General features: G+C 31.6%; 1 protein-coding gene across 3 annotated transcripts in view; it reads right to left on the reverse strand.

The window, feature by feature from the left end:
• Positions 1–15,991, reverse strand: part of TMTC2 (transmembrane O-mannosyltransferase targeting cadherins 2) — a 345,050-nt gene that overhangs the window by 106,281 nt on the left and 222,778 nt on the right. For all 3 annotated transcript variants that reach the window (XM_016143610.2, XM_016143578.2, XM_016143600.2), the window contains 3 exons: positions 12,556–12,641; positions 11,891–12,075; positions 10,424–10,502 (listed from right to left, as the gene is read on the reverse strand). In XM_016143610.2, coding sequence (XP_015999096.1) covers positions 10,424–10,502; positions 11,891–12,075; positions 12,556–12,641 — 350 coding nt within the window. The remainder of the gene's footprint in view (positions 1–10,423; positions 10,503–11,890; positions 12,076–12,555; positions 12,642–15,991) is intronic.

The following is a 15,991-nucleotide window of genomic DNA, read 5'->3' on the forward strand; positions in this document are numbered from 1 at the left end:
TGAACTAAAAAAGCACTAAGAAATTTAATAGTCAAGATACAGATTACCACGTTAGCCTACTAAAATACTTTACCAACTTCGCTTCCATAACTTATATATGGGAAGAACAACTTTTCTAAGCCTTCAGCAAAATGCGATTCTAATACTTTTTAAAATATCTATTTTAAAAAATGCTGTCATTTAAATTTTTATTTTAATATATTATTAATAAAAATTCACATGTTCACAAATATTTTTTCATAAATTTTTTCCAGAAATATTTTTTATTTGTGAATTGTTGTTTAATGGTTTTAAGCCCTTTGCAATTAAGATATTTATCTTTCTCTTATGGTAATGCAAAAAATGGTTAAAATAGTTTTTCATTTAAGACTATTTTAATTTTTATGTATGCAAATCAAATTGGTTTTTCCTTTGTAGCTTTATCACTCACTATCTTTTATGCATAAAAAAAATTCTTCTACATCATAGGGACATATATTCTCTTCTAATTATACAGTTTCATTACTAAAATTAGCTACTTATTCTAGAAGAAATACATTTTTCCATATGTTGTGAGACAAGTATCGAATCTTATTCTTTTCATACATTTAATCAATTGTCTCAGATCAACTTTTATTAGAACTTTTTCCTTCAGTAATAATTAATTTCACATTTACTATCTACAAAAAAATCTTTTCTTAATTTTTATCTGTTTCCAGAGCCTCTGTTTTGTTCTACTGGTCTGGTTTTCTATTCTTTACCAGTATTGCACTATTCCAATTATTGTAGCTTCTCCTAAGTACTGTTACTACTTAGTTCTAATGACAGATGTCTAGTATTCAAATACTGAGTAAAGGAAATCTCATCCATTATTCTTCTCTAAATCTTCTTGGCTTTATTTTCCTGTTAGATCTACCAGATAAATTTTGAAATCACTTTGTCAATTTTTTGATAGTTTTTAAAAAATATGTATTGCTATTGAATTATCAGCTATGAATCATTTTAAGAAGATAATTTTTACAAAAGAGTTTCCTTATTCCAGATTAGTAATCGATTCTTCATTTACTCATATTCCCCTCCAATTTTGTATACCTATAGGACATACTTCACTAATTATAATCTTCCTGAACTCAAACTCAACTGTGAGATGTATATAGCCGGTCACAAAACTTTCATTTCTTTATGTCTTCCAACCTAAGTTCAGAAGTCTCTAGTTCCGAAGAGTCTGGATAAATATCCAGATCACATTTTGATTCAACTTGGATTACATTTTTACCTAGTATGTCATTGAACAGAAATTTCCAAGTAATTGCTTTTTCTAGAAATCTGTAGTCTGTCAGAACCACATGACATTAGGAGTCTATTATATTCAGAGCTTAACTTGTGATTTTAATTCTCACTTTTTACTTTACAGTGCTAGAATTAACACAGAAACCTTAGGAAGTCTGGCTTTATTATTTTATTTATGCCATAAACTTGTTACAATTAATAGCTTTCAAATTTTTGAATATCTTATATTTACATCTTAAGCTTATCCTATTAAAACACACACACACACACACACACACACACACACACACACACACACACACACGGGCACGCAGTCCAGTTGCCATAACTTAGTTCTGATTGGAAATCTTCAATAGCTAATGTATAGGGCAGAAAAAGACAAAGAATTTTAAATGATTACAGAAAATAGAGAAGCTATTTAGGATCTAACAATAGACTTCAACAATTATAAGTTTTTCCATTGGGATGGAAGCGTTAGAAGTAGAATGAAATATGATCCAAGTCTTGTAACTCTTTACAAAGTCCTATAGCATCAAACTTAAAAGGAAAACTCTTAAAGCTTGAAAAGGTAGTTTTAAAACAAAGACAGGAAATGTAGGGGGGAGACACAAATATACGTTTTATTAAGTAAAAACACATCAAGAGGGGGTGTTAAACTTCAGCGAAAGTTAAAATGCTTCCTAATATGTAGTGTGAGGTTATACAGAGGAACCATGTGATGTGCCATCAAAATTTAACTTGGAAAAAGGCCAGGAGCCTGTGTCAATATTTCTCTACTTGCAACTAGGAGTCTGAAAGTTCTCCGGGCTAATCAATTCCCTTCATGTTTTCAAGGAGATAAATCACTAAAAATAATCAATCAACAAATGTTGGAACCAATACTATTAAATGCTCAGAATTTTCCAAAAAAAAAAAAAAAAAAAAAAAGTGAGACTGAGTGTGTGTGCACCTGCAAGCATATACACTGGATAAGGTGATGATCTTCTCCTCAAAAATATAATACTGTTTTCAAGAGAATTACAAAGGAGTAAATAGAATGGCTGAATATAAGTTAAATAATTAAGAAACGGTAGAAATATACAAGAAAGTGCTAAATTGCATTTTAAAAAACAAGGCTTGCACAAGAAAAAAAGAAAAGAATAAGTAAATGTACTACCTTGGAAAGAATGAAAAAAAATATTATTCAGAGAACTAGGACTTGAAGATTTACAGGAAAATGTCAGAAGAGTATAATAAAAGCATTTTCAGTTATATATATATATCTTCTTAGTAATACATTTCAAATGTATTCCTAGATTAAGCAATATGTCTCTATAATATGCAATGAATAATTTATATTATACTATAAATTTTTATATTAATATTAATTACTAAGATACATCAGAAATTTCAAAATTCATCTTATTTTTAATGAATACTTGAAAATAAGACTCTATGACAGCTCATAAAACCCATTCCTATAATTAACATGGGCAAAAAAAGATTTGCATTCTGGAAGAAAACTTTGCATGCTCTATTTTAATTCTTTATTCAACTTGAGTATGACAGTAGTTTCTCTCAGTGTGGAAAAAAATTAAAACTAAATAACAATTCATTTGGGTAGTTAAATGAGATTTTCATGTAGAAAGCAACCTTTCCCTACATATTAAGAAAACCAGATTTAAAAACACACATAGCCAAGTACATACAGTTAGTACTATATTTAATTTTTAACTTAACTTTTATTACTTGCTTATTCTAAATATGTACAATAACTCATTTTCTCAACATTGATTTTCAAGAGTTTACTGTTCATATATTTTCTTCTTCCTCATGATTATGTCCATTTCAGCTAAATGTCATCAAAATTGGCATCTTTTAAGAATGCCAGATTTTAAAATCTAGTTAATAAATTTTCCAAATATAACAAAATACCCCCTCAATTTTCTGAGAACAACTCAAACTTGTATCTACTACTTAGTAAAAGATTCACTCCATGCCTATTACCCAATAAAAGAGTAAAATATATACTTCTTTCTCATTTATTTTTATCAAAGTCTCAGAAAACAGACTTTTCAAGCAGAACATATTGAAATAACTTGGGAATTGGAGACTAAGAAAGATATAATTAGGTATTAATTTGAGTGTATTCATTTCCTTATAATTCAATTTAAAACAAAGTTTACAATTAAGCGTCAATCTTTCTGTTTACCACTAAACTGGCAATAGTAAGAATTAATGTAACAGGTGGGCTTGTGTAGCTTTAATAGCAATGAAATACAATCAACTGTCTCATATCATATGTCCAGGAAAGTAAGTGACGCCTAGACTTAAGCATGATCCTTAGGTAACCCTACTATTGGCTTAAAAGTGTTCAAACTCCCCACAGGGACCATATATCTTTAGGCTGGGGATTTAATTGAAACTTTAAACAAAATATATTACCCATTTAATGCAGCTGAACTGGATGCAGGCCTTTGTAGTGCATAGACTAATGCCTAGCAAATTCATGTTTGTAACCATAGTACATAATGAAGAATTTATATCAAGCATGAGTGGTAAAAAGAAAAAAAATTAAACCACTACAGTTTTATAATACGAAATTACTTTTAGAAGAAAATTTTAGAAATTTGGACCTAAATTTTATATATTTACTCTTTTTGATACATAGCCAAAGTTCATAATTTCCTTGTCTTGTTGGCTCCATATATAAAATTGAACTTCAAAAATCTCTCAAAGTTACATCTCACTTTTCTGGACTATTAAATTATACAGCTAGCACTGGTCTCCTGGTCTTGTCCCTTCTGACAATGGACATATGAAAGTGATATTAATAGGTTTATTTTAAAAATTAGAAGTTAGTATTCTTTTTGGAGGTATTTAGATCAATGGTTAATCCAGTTATATGGTCATATATTTATAGGACTGACTCACTGATTTGCTTCAAGAGTGCCAATGGAAGCAATCATAGGAAAATCACCAGAACTCAAAATAGGGGAAGCAGGTGGTATAAAAAGCTTAACACTACTGGAGTGTTAATGCTTCTACACTTGAAAGATGTGAAGTTCAAATCTCACACAGTTAAAAACCATCTCTTTCACAGTTGGCATGTTAAATGCCTCAAGCAATCCACTTAAGAACAACCAGTCATAGAAACGAAACATTAAGCATGTAAACCATTACATCAAAAATTTGCTCTGAATATCTCTAAATACATTCTGGAACGAGGTGAGGTACACAAACACACACACACACACACACACACACACACACACACACACACACACGTCAAGAAAAATAAATGATTCAGCTAAAAAAAGGGTCATTCCGAAGGCTGAGAAACAGCCTTCTTTTATAGCTATTCTACCAACTAAAGTCAGAATATACTATACATCTTCAAGTAGCATTAGGATCAATTAACAAGTGAGAATTATTGCATTTTGTTTTAGGAAGTACATTTGACATCTCATCTATCAGTTATTCTCTGAATAGTAGTAAGAAATCTAAATATCACTGGTAGCCCTTTATAATACTTAACTATTTCATAATTTTCTTTCTCAAAAATACTTTTACTAAAATTTGGACAAGCTTTCTACTACAAAAATTGCTCTAAGAAATTCACTGTTTCCTATCAATGGTTCTTTCCCCATTCTCTATAAATAGCTCAAAAAGTTGGAGAAATCTCTCATAATTAAAGAGCTGCTTTCATGAAACTGAAAATTAAATCAAGATTTCTCTCTTATTAGAGAATATGAGGAGAAAACATCTTTTCAATGTCAAACCTATGTAAATAAAAGATTTGTTATTTACAGGCCAGTGAAGGAAAATATATTTTCTAATACTGAGATGGGATTTTATAGGTAACAAGGATGTATATGAAAAACAAACAAAGAATTATCAGGAATAAGAGAATCAAAATGATATGATCAAAATAAGGGCAAATAAGACAAGAAATGGAAATGGATCCTTACCACACAATTCCCCTGGAAGAAGTATAAAATCTCTCCCTAAGGTAAAAGCATATCACCTATAATAAACACAATTTTTAATAGAAAAATATAATATGTATGCAAATTGTGATACTAGTGTCACATTAGAAATAAAAAAGCTTGAGATTTTTCTCGTTTGGTTTGGTTTGTCCAGTCCAGTCAACATAGGACAACCTACATAGTTATGGGCAAAATATTCTCATGATTAGAATTACATAGTTTTCAACTTCATTCATAGGCATTTACTTATTAAGGAAAGCCACTAAAGAATGATAGAACAACTGTGAAATTTCCCGGAAAGTTCTCTGAGGACAGGAACCTTATAGACTATTTTCATTTCATACTGCCATTACCTCTATATCGAGTGGACAGTAAATGACGTTACTTATTTGTTTTTGGGGGGAAAAACAGAGGTAATTCTAAACATAGTGATTACAGACTACAATGACAAAGCAGTACCTCTAGGTTCTTACTCCATGAAACACATTATGCTGCTTTATTCTCAGAATATATTACCAAGATGAAATGGCCTAAATTGCTGTGTAATTAAACCTAACAATTACTCTTCATTGAGAAAGCAGAGTAATTTTATTTTAAATGGTAAATAGGCTTAAAATGACCTTTGGGATCAGAAGGGCTCTAACCGATAAAAGTAATTTGAAGTTACAGTTTAATTTAGTTTCTCATAATATTTTAGGATTATTCAAAAAGCACTGTTTAAGTAGACTTTTTAAGAGAAATAAATATAGAGGAAGAAAAGAAAAATTGAGGATGGTTAGAAATTATCCTACATAAAAATGTTTTTAATTCCTTGAATATTTAATGTGTCTGTATTGAAACTACAATTTTATAGGTGTTTTATTCCTTCTGTTAATATGAAGTTTTTGTTACATATCTATGTAACACATAATAGAATATATTTATATTTCATATATGTCTATGTGTGTGTGTATGTGTGTGTGTGTGTATAAATTTCACTGATTTTTGGGTAAAGAAGAGTTACATTGACACAGGAAAGAACATGCCAGTTTCAGTAACACAAAAGATTTATATAGAAAAAAGCACTTGAATTTGAGTTAGGAAGCTACACTTCTAGGTCTAACACAAGCTATGTAATCCTGAAAATATCAACTTAACTCTTTGGAGTTAATTTTTATTTTGTAAAATAAAAGACATTATGTTATGAGAATTTTTAAAATATGAGTCTTCCATAGCTAACATTCTATAATTCTAAAATATACCTATAATTTGAGAATCGAAGAGAAAATGAGACCCAATAAGGGTCTGTAACAGATGTCAGAATAAAAAATAATTTTGACTAAGTCTAGAGAAAAAAATATCTCATGATAGGAATAATAGAAGAAACTCTAACCTAAGTATGACAATTTTAATTTAGAAGGAGTACTCTATTAATGGAATAAAGTTAATCGGGCATTAATTAAGTGTGCTGTTTCACTTTTGGTTGACATACTTAATGGTAAAAGAAGGATTTTGACTATGGTTACTGAGAGACAAGGGGATATGGACTTTGAGAGAAAATATAGCAAATCTAGGCAAGATAAGACTAAATATTATCCCTGTTGAATGTCATTGACTACAAAGCCATCACCATGACAAAATCATATCTATCAAGAAATCATATTTACACGGGTAAATATAAAAAGAACTGACAGAGAATACAATCATTGAATTTTGGAGCTTAAAAACCCACAGAAATAATAATTATTTTAAGGGAAGGTAATCTTATGAAACAGTTACTAGGCTAGGCATTTGGTCCAATAACTTTACCTTCATTATTTCAATCAGTTTTTGAACTGATACTACTATTATAGCCATCTAAAGGATAGAGAAACTGAGGATTTAGATAAGAAATTTTCCCAAGGTCACTCAGCTAGTAAGTATTAAAGCCATGATTTGAACCTGGGCTATCTGACTTTACATTATACTGACTCTCCATTTAATCCAACCTATTCTCTCAAGAGGAAACAGGCCCACAGAAATAAAGTCACACAACTGGCTAGAAGCAATTTTAACAGTTATTTTGTGATTTGGTTTCTAAATATTTCATGTATTCTCATACTTTGCTAATTATAATCACCACCTAGGTGAAAGTTTATTTTTTGCTTATTAAATAATATTTAGTATCTGCTTTAAATTATTTGTATATATTTGGAATTTACATGATTTTGGATGGGATGATACTCAATTAGTATTATTCTGTCATCTTGGTCTTATGAATTAAAAGAGAATAGCGAGAATATATATTTTAAATAGTTTTTAAAAATTTACTTATAAACTGCCAGAGTAAAAAATAAGTAGAAGGATAAGATATAGAAAAATTTAAATTGGAAAGTAAATTAATCAAACTTGTTACTTTTTCTATTAATACATAAATGGAATTATATGCTCCTTTGGTGTTCAGGATAAATCAGCTACTGGCATGTACCATAGAATAATATAAATTTCTTGCAAAATGTTCAAGCAAAGGGAAAATGCAAAGGACAAGAGGTTTTCTTTAAGCCAATGCAATGAATTGAGTTATTAAACTAATAATAACATACAAATATAATTGTATTTTTTACACATATTCCTTTATTTCTCCTGACCTCCAAATAAAAAGAAAAAATTGGATGAAAAAAATAATATTTGTATATATACACACAAGTGCTTCAAGGTAGTGGTTGTAAAGGGGAAAATGAATGAGCCCTGAGAAAAATGAATACTTACAGGTTAAATCTAGCTAGACATTATAATTCATCACTTGTCCCTAAAGGGCACTAATAATATGTAAATGTGAGAATTAGAAAACACATTTGAGGTTGTTGATAAACTTGATAGGATAATCAACACATGCTGACAGACTAATGAAACTGATGAACTGATAAGACAGCTTATCTCCAGGGCCATTTTTTTCTTGTCAAATGGAGGCTAATCAAAATGGATTAGGAGTTAAAGAAAACAAGCAGAAAATTTCAACCATTTCATTAGGAGGTGAACTCACTCTCTAAGAAAATTATAGTTTTGTGAACAATTGAAGAAAGTACAAAACCTGGTCAGGCAACAGACCTTCACGTAATATTAAACAGAAGGCAGCCACAATAGTTACAGAAGAAACCTGCAATTTTAAATTATATTAGGATTCTCCCCTTGCAAATTATTAGAGTGCTTTTCAGAGTCCAGGCAAAGCAACTACCTCTTTCTATAATGGAAAGTAAGACAAAGGACTACACAATAACCCCAGGGACACACTTATCTTTCACTGCCTGTGTGTGCTCAGCATCTGTGTAACCATATGAGACACAGATCTCCACGCATCGCCGAATTGTCAATCAAATTTATTTACATAAAATAATTGAATGAATTGTCTGAAATCACTAACTGTAGTGAATACCACACTTCCTATTAACAATAAAGATGCCAAACTCAGTCTGTTGCCAAGGATCTCAAAGTCCTTTCCTAATTTAAAGAAAGACATCTTATATGGTAATTGTGGGAAATTGGGAATAATGCCTTCCCAAGCGTTGGCATTAAGAATAAAATCACAAATTAAAATCGTGGTGCCTCTTTAGATAAAGCTAGAGAAAATGATCCTCTTCTTATTCATTTCGACAGGAATAACCATCCGTTATTAATACAGAAAGGTTCATTCAACCGATAGATCTATACACTCGAGGCAAACGCTTTATGGACATGTACATTTCATCTGACAGACACGGTAAAATACTGGACAGTCAAAGGCACTGTTTTAATTTGTAAGAGGTTATTAATTTAATAGTTAATTTAATGAAGGAAAATTTTAACTTTTAGCAATTATAGCAAAGAGAAAAGAAACAGCAACTAGAATGCCCCAATGTCCTTTTTAATACAAGCATTAAATCATTCCACTGCTACACAGACTAACTGGGGGCGGGAGTCCCAGAGGCATGGAATGAATATATTAACCTCTTCCAAATCGTAATTTTTTTTAATGTTTATTGACCCTTGCCTCATTATGCCTCTAAATTATTTCTAAAATTTCTACCATTTAGAGAAAAGATAAAATTAGTGTCCTTGATAGGCATTTATTCTCTAGTTTGGGAGGATTTAAGATTTTTTTTTATGTGTGTGTGTTGAGACATATAGCTAATATCAAATTTCTCAAATCATACACTATTGAAGCATAAAATAATCCTGAAGACCATGTAGCCTCATTTATTTTACATGCATGAAGGAGGCCTAAAAATATTTTAAAATTTAACTAAGTTTAAAGAAAAAAGGAAATCTGAGTTTACAATTTATGTTTTGGAGAAAAAGAAATATTTGATTTGAGGACAAAAGTAACCCCTTCTCTCCTCTCCCTGATCTTGAAATAATAAAGTCAACTCATTAGTAGAGAATCTTAAACGTTACAGACTCTGTAAACTTTACAGACTCTATTATAATGAATAGAGAGTTTTCAGTTTTGTCTACCATCATATAGTTGTAGTAAAAATGGACTGCAAAGCCATCATGAATCAACTGCAGGTGATAGATAGAAATTTAATTAGAAATTCTAGTTCTTAACCTCCGGTACTTAGAAAAATCCATGCCCTGGCTTATGTACTTTAACTAATAAGAAAATTAAAATAATCATCTTCATATAGAAAAAAGAATAACTGTAGTAGCAAGCACATTTACATTCTTCACAGTTTTGTTTTCATTCTAAAATAGTAACTCTGAAAAAACCTACCCAAGGTAGGTGAAAACCATACAGGTCAACTCAGTTATTCTCATCTTTTATGAGCATCACTTATTTCTACATCAGAGCATGTTTACTTTTGATTATCTTCTGATTAATGAAATATGACAATAATATGATAAAAATTATCATGAATTTGATACATTCATTAAAATCTATGTGTATTTTATTCATTTTTTTCAATCTCTAGTGTCCAGCTAATAGTTAACACTGGAATACGTTTGTGAGTTCCTTGTAACAACTCTGGGATCTAGCCAATTTGTTGAGAATCACTATGTTCATGCACTTATTTGCTCTAGTAAGAACGAGTGTGCTTTGTGAAAACTGGAATGTGATACCGAATTGTGAATAAGGTTTTCTGGTAAGGATTAATGTTATAACTTACTAGAATTCCATTTAACAGTACCTCAATTTTTAATTTCTCTACAAGTCTTTGAAATATCAATTTAAATATTACTGTTTTACTTACCCATCATGTTGTATAAGCTCTGTGGGGCAAACTGTCTTGGCATTTTCTGAATTGCTTCTTTATATACACTAAGGGCATCCTAATTTAAGAAACAACAAAAACAAACAAACAAAAAACTGATAAAGTACAAGGATAGTCACCAAAAATAAAATAAGAATATCCTTCCAAAATAAAAATCTTCCATTGCTATTTCTAAATGGTCCATTGGAGGAAAATAGTTGAGCTGTCCTTTGATATCATACTACCTCAATTTCATGGATGACAATGTTCAACCTGGCCAGTGAAGAAGGCCATAAAAAAATTTAGTTTAATAAGAAGTTTAATGTCACCAATGCTCCTTTATTTTAATATAATTTTTTAGTTCACAGATTATTCGATTAAAATACTAGAAAAAGTCATATTTGGAAGTTATCTAGAGTCATCTAAAATCTATAGTTACTTTAAGTCTGACAACCAAGTAGGATCAGAATGAGATATCAAATAACAAATCTTTAGCTATTGACACCCACTAAGATTATTAAATGCAATGATTTTAAGGGTTGTATCTCTATTGTTATATTGCATTAATACATCCTGTAAGAGTATGTAGGGGTGTGGTTTGAGAGAGAGAGGAGGAGCAATACTGAATGTGAGAGAAGAAACCCAAGTGGGCATGCTTCCTGTGAGAGAAAGGAAGGAGGGACTGGATCACCCTCCCAACATTTTGTACAAGGTCCTGTCTCCATCACTGTTCTTCTCTCCCAATTAAAAAAATAAAATAAAATAAAATAAAATAAATATTTTTTCCATTATTGTTTTTAAAAGAATTCTTTTTAAAGGGTAGGATTTACATCAAATCTTAACACTTAATACTCAGAGGACAATGTATTTTTTTTTTAACATCAAACACTGGATATAAGATAACGATAATAATGTGTCTTGAATCATAAAAACAGAGATGGTGAGTAGGCAAATAAGCTGGAGAAGCAATCCATGTTATTTCCCTTTTTTTGAAAAGTTGCTCTGAGAAATTCACAGTAATTAAATTTGTTTTCTTCAGTAGAGGTTTTTTTATTATTAAATTTATTGGGATCACATTGGTTAATAAGATTATATGTTTCAAGTGTACAATTCTGTAATACATCATCTGTATATTGTATTGTGTGCTCATTACCCAAAGTCAACTCTCCTCTATCACCATATATTTGACCTTCTTTGCCCTCTCCTATCTCCTCCCCTCCCCCTTTCCCTCTGGTAACCACATACTGTTGTCTGTGTCTATGAGTTTTTTTGTTTGTTCATCTGTTGCTTTCTGTTTTTGTTTTTGTTTTCAGTTGATGTTCACCATAAAACCCATTTAACAAAAAGACATAATAGCTTCTGAATTGATCAGTGTCCCTGCAATGATATCTGTCATAGGTTAGAAAACACTGAGTCTGGATCAGAACAAGGGGGAGGAGGAAAAGGGTAGAGAGGTTTTACCCTGACCTCATAGTGTCCCTGCTCATGATAGAGTTTTCCCAGGTTGTACAGACAGCTGGTAACTGAGCTTTTATGTGCGTGAGGGTCCTTTAGGTTTTCATCAGGGATCTCAGAACACTTCAGGAACGTGCGTCGGGCTTCTTCCGTCTTTCCTTGGTTCATTAGAATAATACCGGTGTTTAAATATGCAGCTGAGGGGGGAAAGTGGAAGTATAAATGTGAGAAGATGATGTACACTCTGGATACAGTAAAGTTATCTTCACTCCAATTTAGCTTATATGGCATTTTTCTGATTTGAAAAGAAAACCAAGAAATAAATACTCAGAGAACAACTAATGTCATAGGAAGAGCAGGTGTCCCTAAAAATATATATGGAATAGCGTCTGCCCTCAAGAAGAGAAAAATATTTTGAGCTTAAAATCTAGATGAATAAAAATTGTATTTATCTTAATATATTACAAATGACAAACAGATATCAAATCATAATTAAATTGAGAAAGATATAATTGTTAGAAGCTCATAATTTGGCAAGCATTCACAAATAGAAATATCATGGTTTTGTTTTGTTTTGCTTTTTTTTTTTTTTTCCTGTGAGGCTGTAAACAACCAAGATAATCTTCATGGATAAAGAAGGAAAGAGGTATTTTTAAAAAAACTTGAATATTACTTACAAGCTAGTGTAGGCCTGCTCCCGATCGCCAATTTATAATAATGTAGTGCTTCTGCAAACCTGCTGTTCTCCTGTAGAAGTAACCCTCTGCATGAGGAAAATAGAAATTTGGAGATAGGACTGTATTACTATATATAAAACAATAAATTTTTATTTTATACTTCAAAACTAAAAATGGCTAAGGAGCCATAAAAATACTGACCTGGTACTATAAAAAGAAATTCTAAATAAAAAGAAATTATTCCTCAGAAGAAAAAACATTGGAAAGCTATCAGTAGCGTTTATGTTGCATTTGAAATTATTAAGAAGTATTTTCAAAAAGCCCTCTTTCCTCTTTCCAGAATTCTTTTCTCTCCTGCTGGAATTACAAACCATGTGATTTTGTTCTGAGAGCATGCACGTTTTTATACCTACTTCGGAAAGGAAATTTGTCTAAGGTTGTTTTATATATTTTATATGAAACATATTTAATATGTTTATTTTATATATTTTATATCACTGGCCATATTGCTTGGGAAGTACTGGCCCATGACTGCCTGAAAAACAAAGGTAATCTAGGTCAATAGGATAGAGTCAGAATTTCATCAGATGCCATAAAGGAACAAACAAAGGACTGAAGACTGCACATTGTTATTTCCAGATTATTTTTATTTTGTAAAATGAGCTTGAATTTCGGAGAACTGGGCACATTTCAGTTCACTGTTGTGACACACGCTTCTCCCTACAGACCCTCAGACTGCATGCCCCACTCCCTCCCCAGGAGGCTCCTTAGGTAGTGGCCACAGGGATTACCCCAGCCATTCCCAGATCCTACCCTCGTGACCTAAATAAGAATCAATTACAATCACCTCTAAGAAAAAAACCATATCAGGGAATTGGACTGAGTTCAAAAAGCTCTCACAGAAGGCTTTTCTGCCTATCCTTATTCTCTTGTAATCAGCAAATATCTCACAGACTTTTGGCACCTCTGTTGGGCTTGAGCACTACTGTCATCAGGCTCAAATTGGAGATTCTATTTGCCAGCTGCAGAGGTCTTTAGAAGGCTGGCAAAAAAGGAGCTTTGCAAAACATGAAGCCTACTGATAAAAACTTATCATTAGGGGAGTATTTTAAAATACCCTGCTTATTATTTAATGGGTATCACTGAAAAATTATCTAAAGCAAATCATTTTGAAATTGAAGATTGCTCATTGCTGTTATTAGCATATATCAACCTCATTATTTTAATACTATTTATTAAAAGTCATTTAATAGACCAAACCATTCCAAAACACATTAATAACACATATATACACACATACACACATATATATACATGAATGTACATTTTCATTAAAAATCTTGAATAAGAAAAAATTTGATCATGAAATTGATATGCTTTGCTGTTCAGTATACTTTCAGCTGCTGGGACAAAAGAACAAAGCTTCTTAGTGAAAATGTTCAATTGCCTGTAAAAGTAAAACTGATAAAGAACACTCGTGTACTTTTCAAAAAAGGAATAATGTGCTTCATAATAATTTTATTGACAAAATGCTTTCATGTTAAAACTCATTTACATTATCTCATTTTAGAAAGATCTACACACTTGTCTTCACTTTCCTTTGAGATTCAGATGCAGAAGTGCTTTTCCTTTAATACAAGGCTAATGACACCAGAGGAAAAATGCCATCCAGATATTTAATCCCGTTCTTTCTACCCTTTGGGGGTATTAAAATCCTTCTATGAACTCTTTATCTTCATTATCTTCAAACTCTTTACCTATTACAGTTTCCTTTCCCTTCAGACTACAAGCATGTTCGTGTGCCTGTTAACATAAAGTAGAAAAGAAAATCCATACAACCTTTATTCATTCCTGCACTACCTCTGACTACTGCTTATTATTACTCTTCCCTTCAAAGCCAGATTTCTTTTAAGAATGGTCTACAGTGTATATGTCCAATGACCTAAAGTCCATTTATCCTTAAATCCACTTTAGGCTCTTTCCCAGAATTCCACAGTAATGTCATAATAACACTTCTACTAATTATCAAATCTTAAAAATATTATGTATATGTGAACCACACACTCAACTGTAACACTTATGACTAGTGAACTCATCTTCTGTCCTGAAACTGCATTTCCTTGGCTTCTGGAAAACAAGTCTTCCCTACTTCTCTTCCATCCCTGGGAATAACCTACAGAGAATGAAGAAAGTGTCTCTTCATTTATTTATTCCTTTAAGAGAAGCTGGTATTTCACAGGACTTTCCCCTTTTCTTATATATCCTGTCACTATACGATGTCATGCTTACATGTAGTTCATAGGCTGACTGCACTCTCCTGACAACAAGATCAATTTTCAACAGTTTACTGAGCTATGTCAATCCAGCTGCTCACTGGGATTTCAAAATCAATATATCCAAAAATTGAAAATGATATCTCCCACTCAAAAATAAATAGTGTCACCCTGAACAAGCCCAATCCCATCTGGTCTCAGAAGCTAAGCAGGATCAGGCCTGTTTAGTACTTGGATGGGAGACCACCTAGGAAGACCAGGTGCTGTAGATGTAAAAAATTAAAAAATAAGGTATTGTAAGCTGACAAGGTCCTTGCAAACTGTGAGGTCAACCAAGTGTTGCCTCGCATAAAATAATAAGATAAATAAAAATAAAATAAAATAAATAGATAATGAAATAAATAAAAAAGAAAAAAAATTCCTCAACAGTCAACACCATTATTCACTCCAGTCACTAAATCAGAAACCTGGTTATTACTCTTGACTTTTCATTTAATCCTCACAATTCCATGTTTTATAAAGTCTCAAAAGCCTACCAATTCTTATTTTCTAAGACTATTCTGCCCCTCAAGGTTCAACTTTATGGCTCTGCCAGAGCCCTTTTTATCTTTCTTGTCACCTAAATAACTGCAATAGCCCATTTATTAGTCACCACATAATTATATTTCTAAAGGGTAAATATACTGTTAGGTTAGACAGAAAGAATATGAACAGATGAGCACATTTTTTTTTGACAATGTGCCTAAAGCCCATGAACCTCGAAAACTGAAGTATTCAACCTCTTTGGCTCCCCAATGCTGATGTATTACATTTCTGTCATTTTCCAATTCATAAAATATACAAGAAGAGAAAATGATAAATAGCATGATAACCACACTTAGACAATCCTGTCCATTCCGCCTTATTCTTTTGAGCAATCTAGTCATAGGTAGATGCAGGAAGCAAGTCTCCAGAATTACATATAATGTTGCTCTGTAAATTAGAGTACCATCTTCTGCATTATCTGAATAAAGTTAGCAATAGAGTGAATCTAACCAACTGAGATGGCTAGTGTGACTGATTTCTCATGGCTAAGGATTTAATTAAGCATCAACTATGCCCTAGTATACATGCTGCAAATGTGAACAAGACAGAGATGCACTTCCTGTGATGCACATTCTACT

The sequence above is a fragment of the Rousettus aegyptiacus genome, unplaced genomic scaffold, assembly GCF_014176215.1.
Source record: "Rousettus aegyptiacus isolate mRouAeg1 unplaced genomic scaffold, mRouAeg1.p scaffold_m13_p_2, whole genome shotgun sequence".
Lineage (NCBI taxonomy): Eukaryota > Metazoa > Chordata > Mammalia > Chiroptera > Pteropodidae > Rousettus > Rousettus aegyptiacus.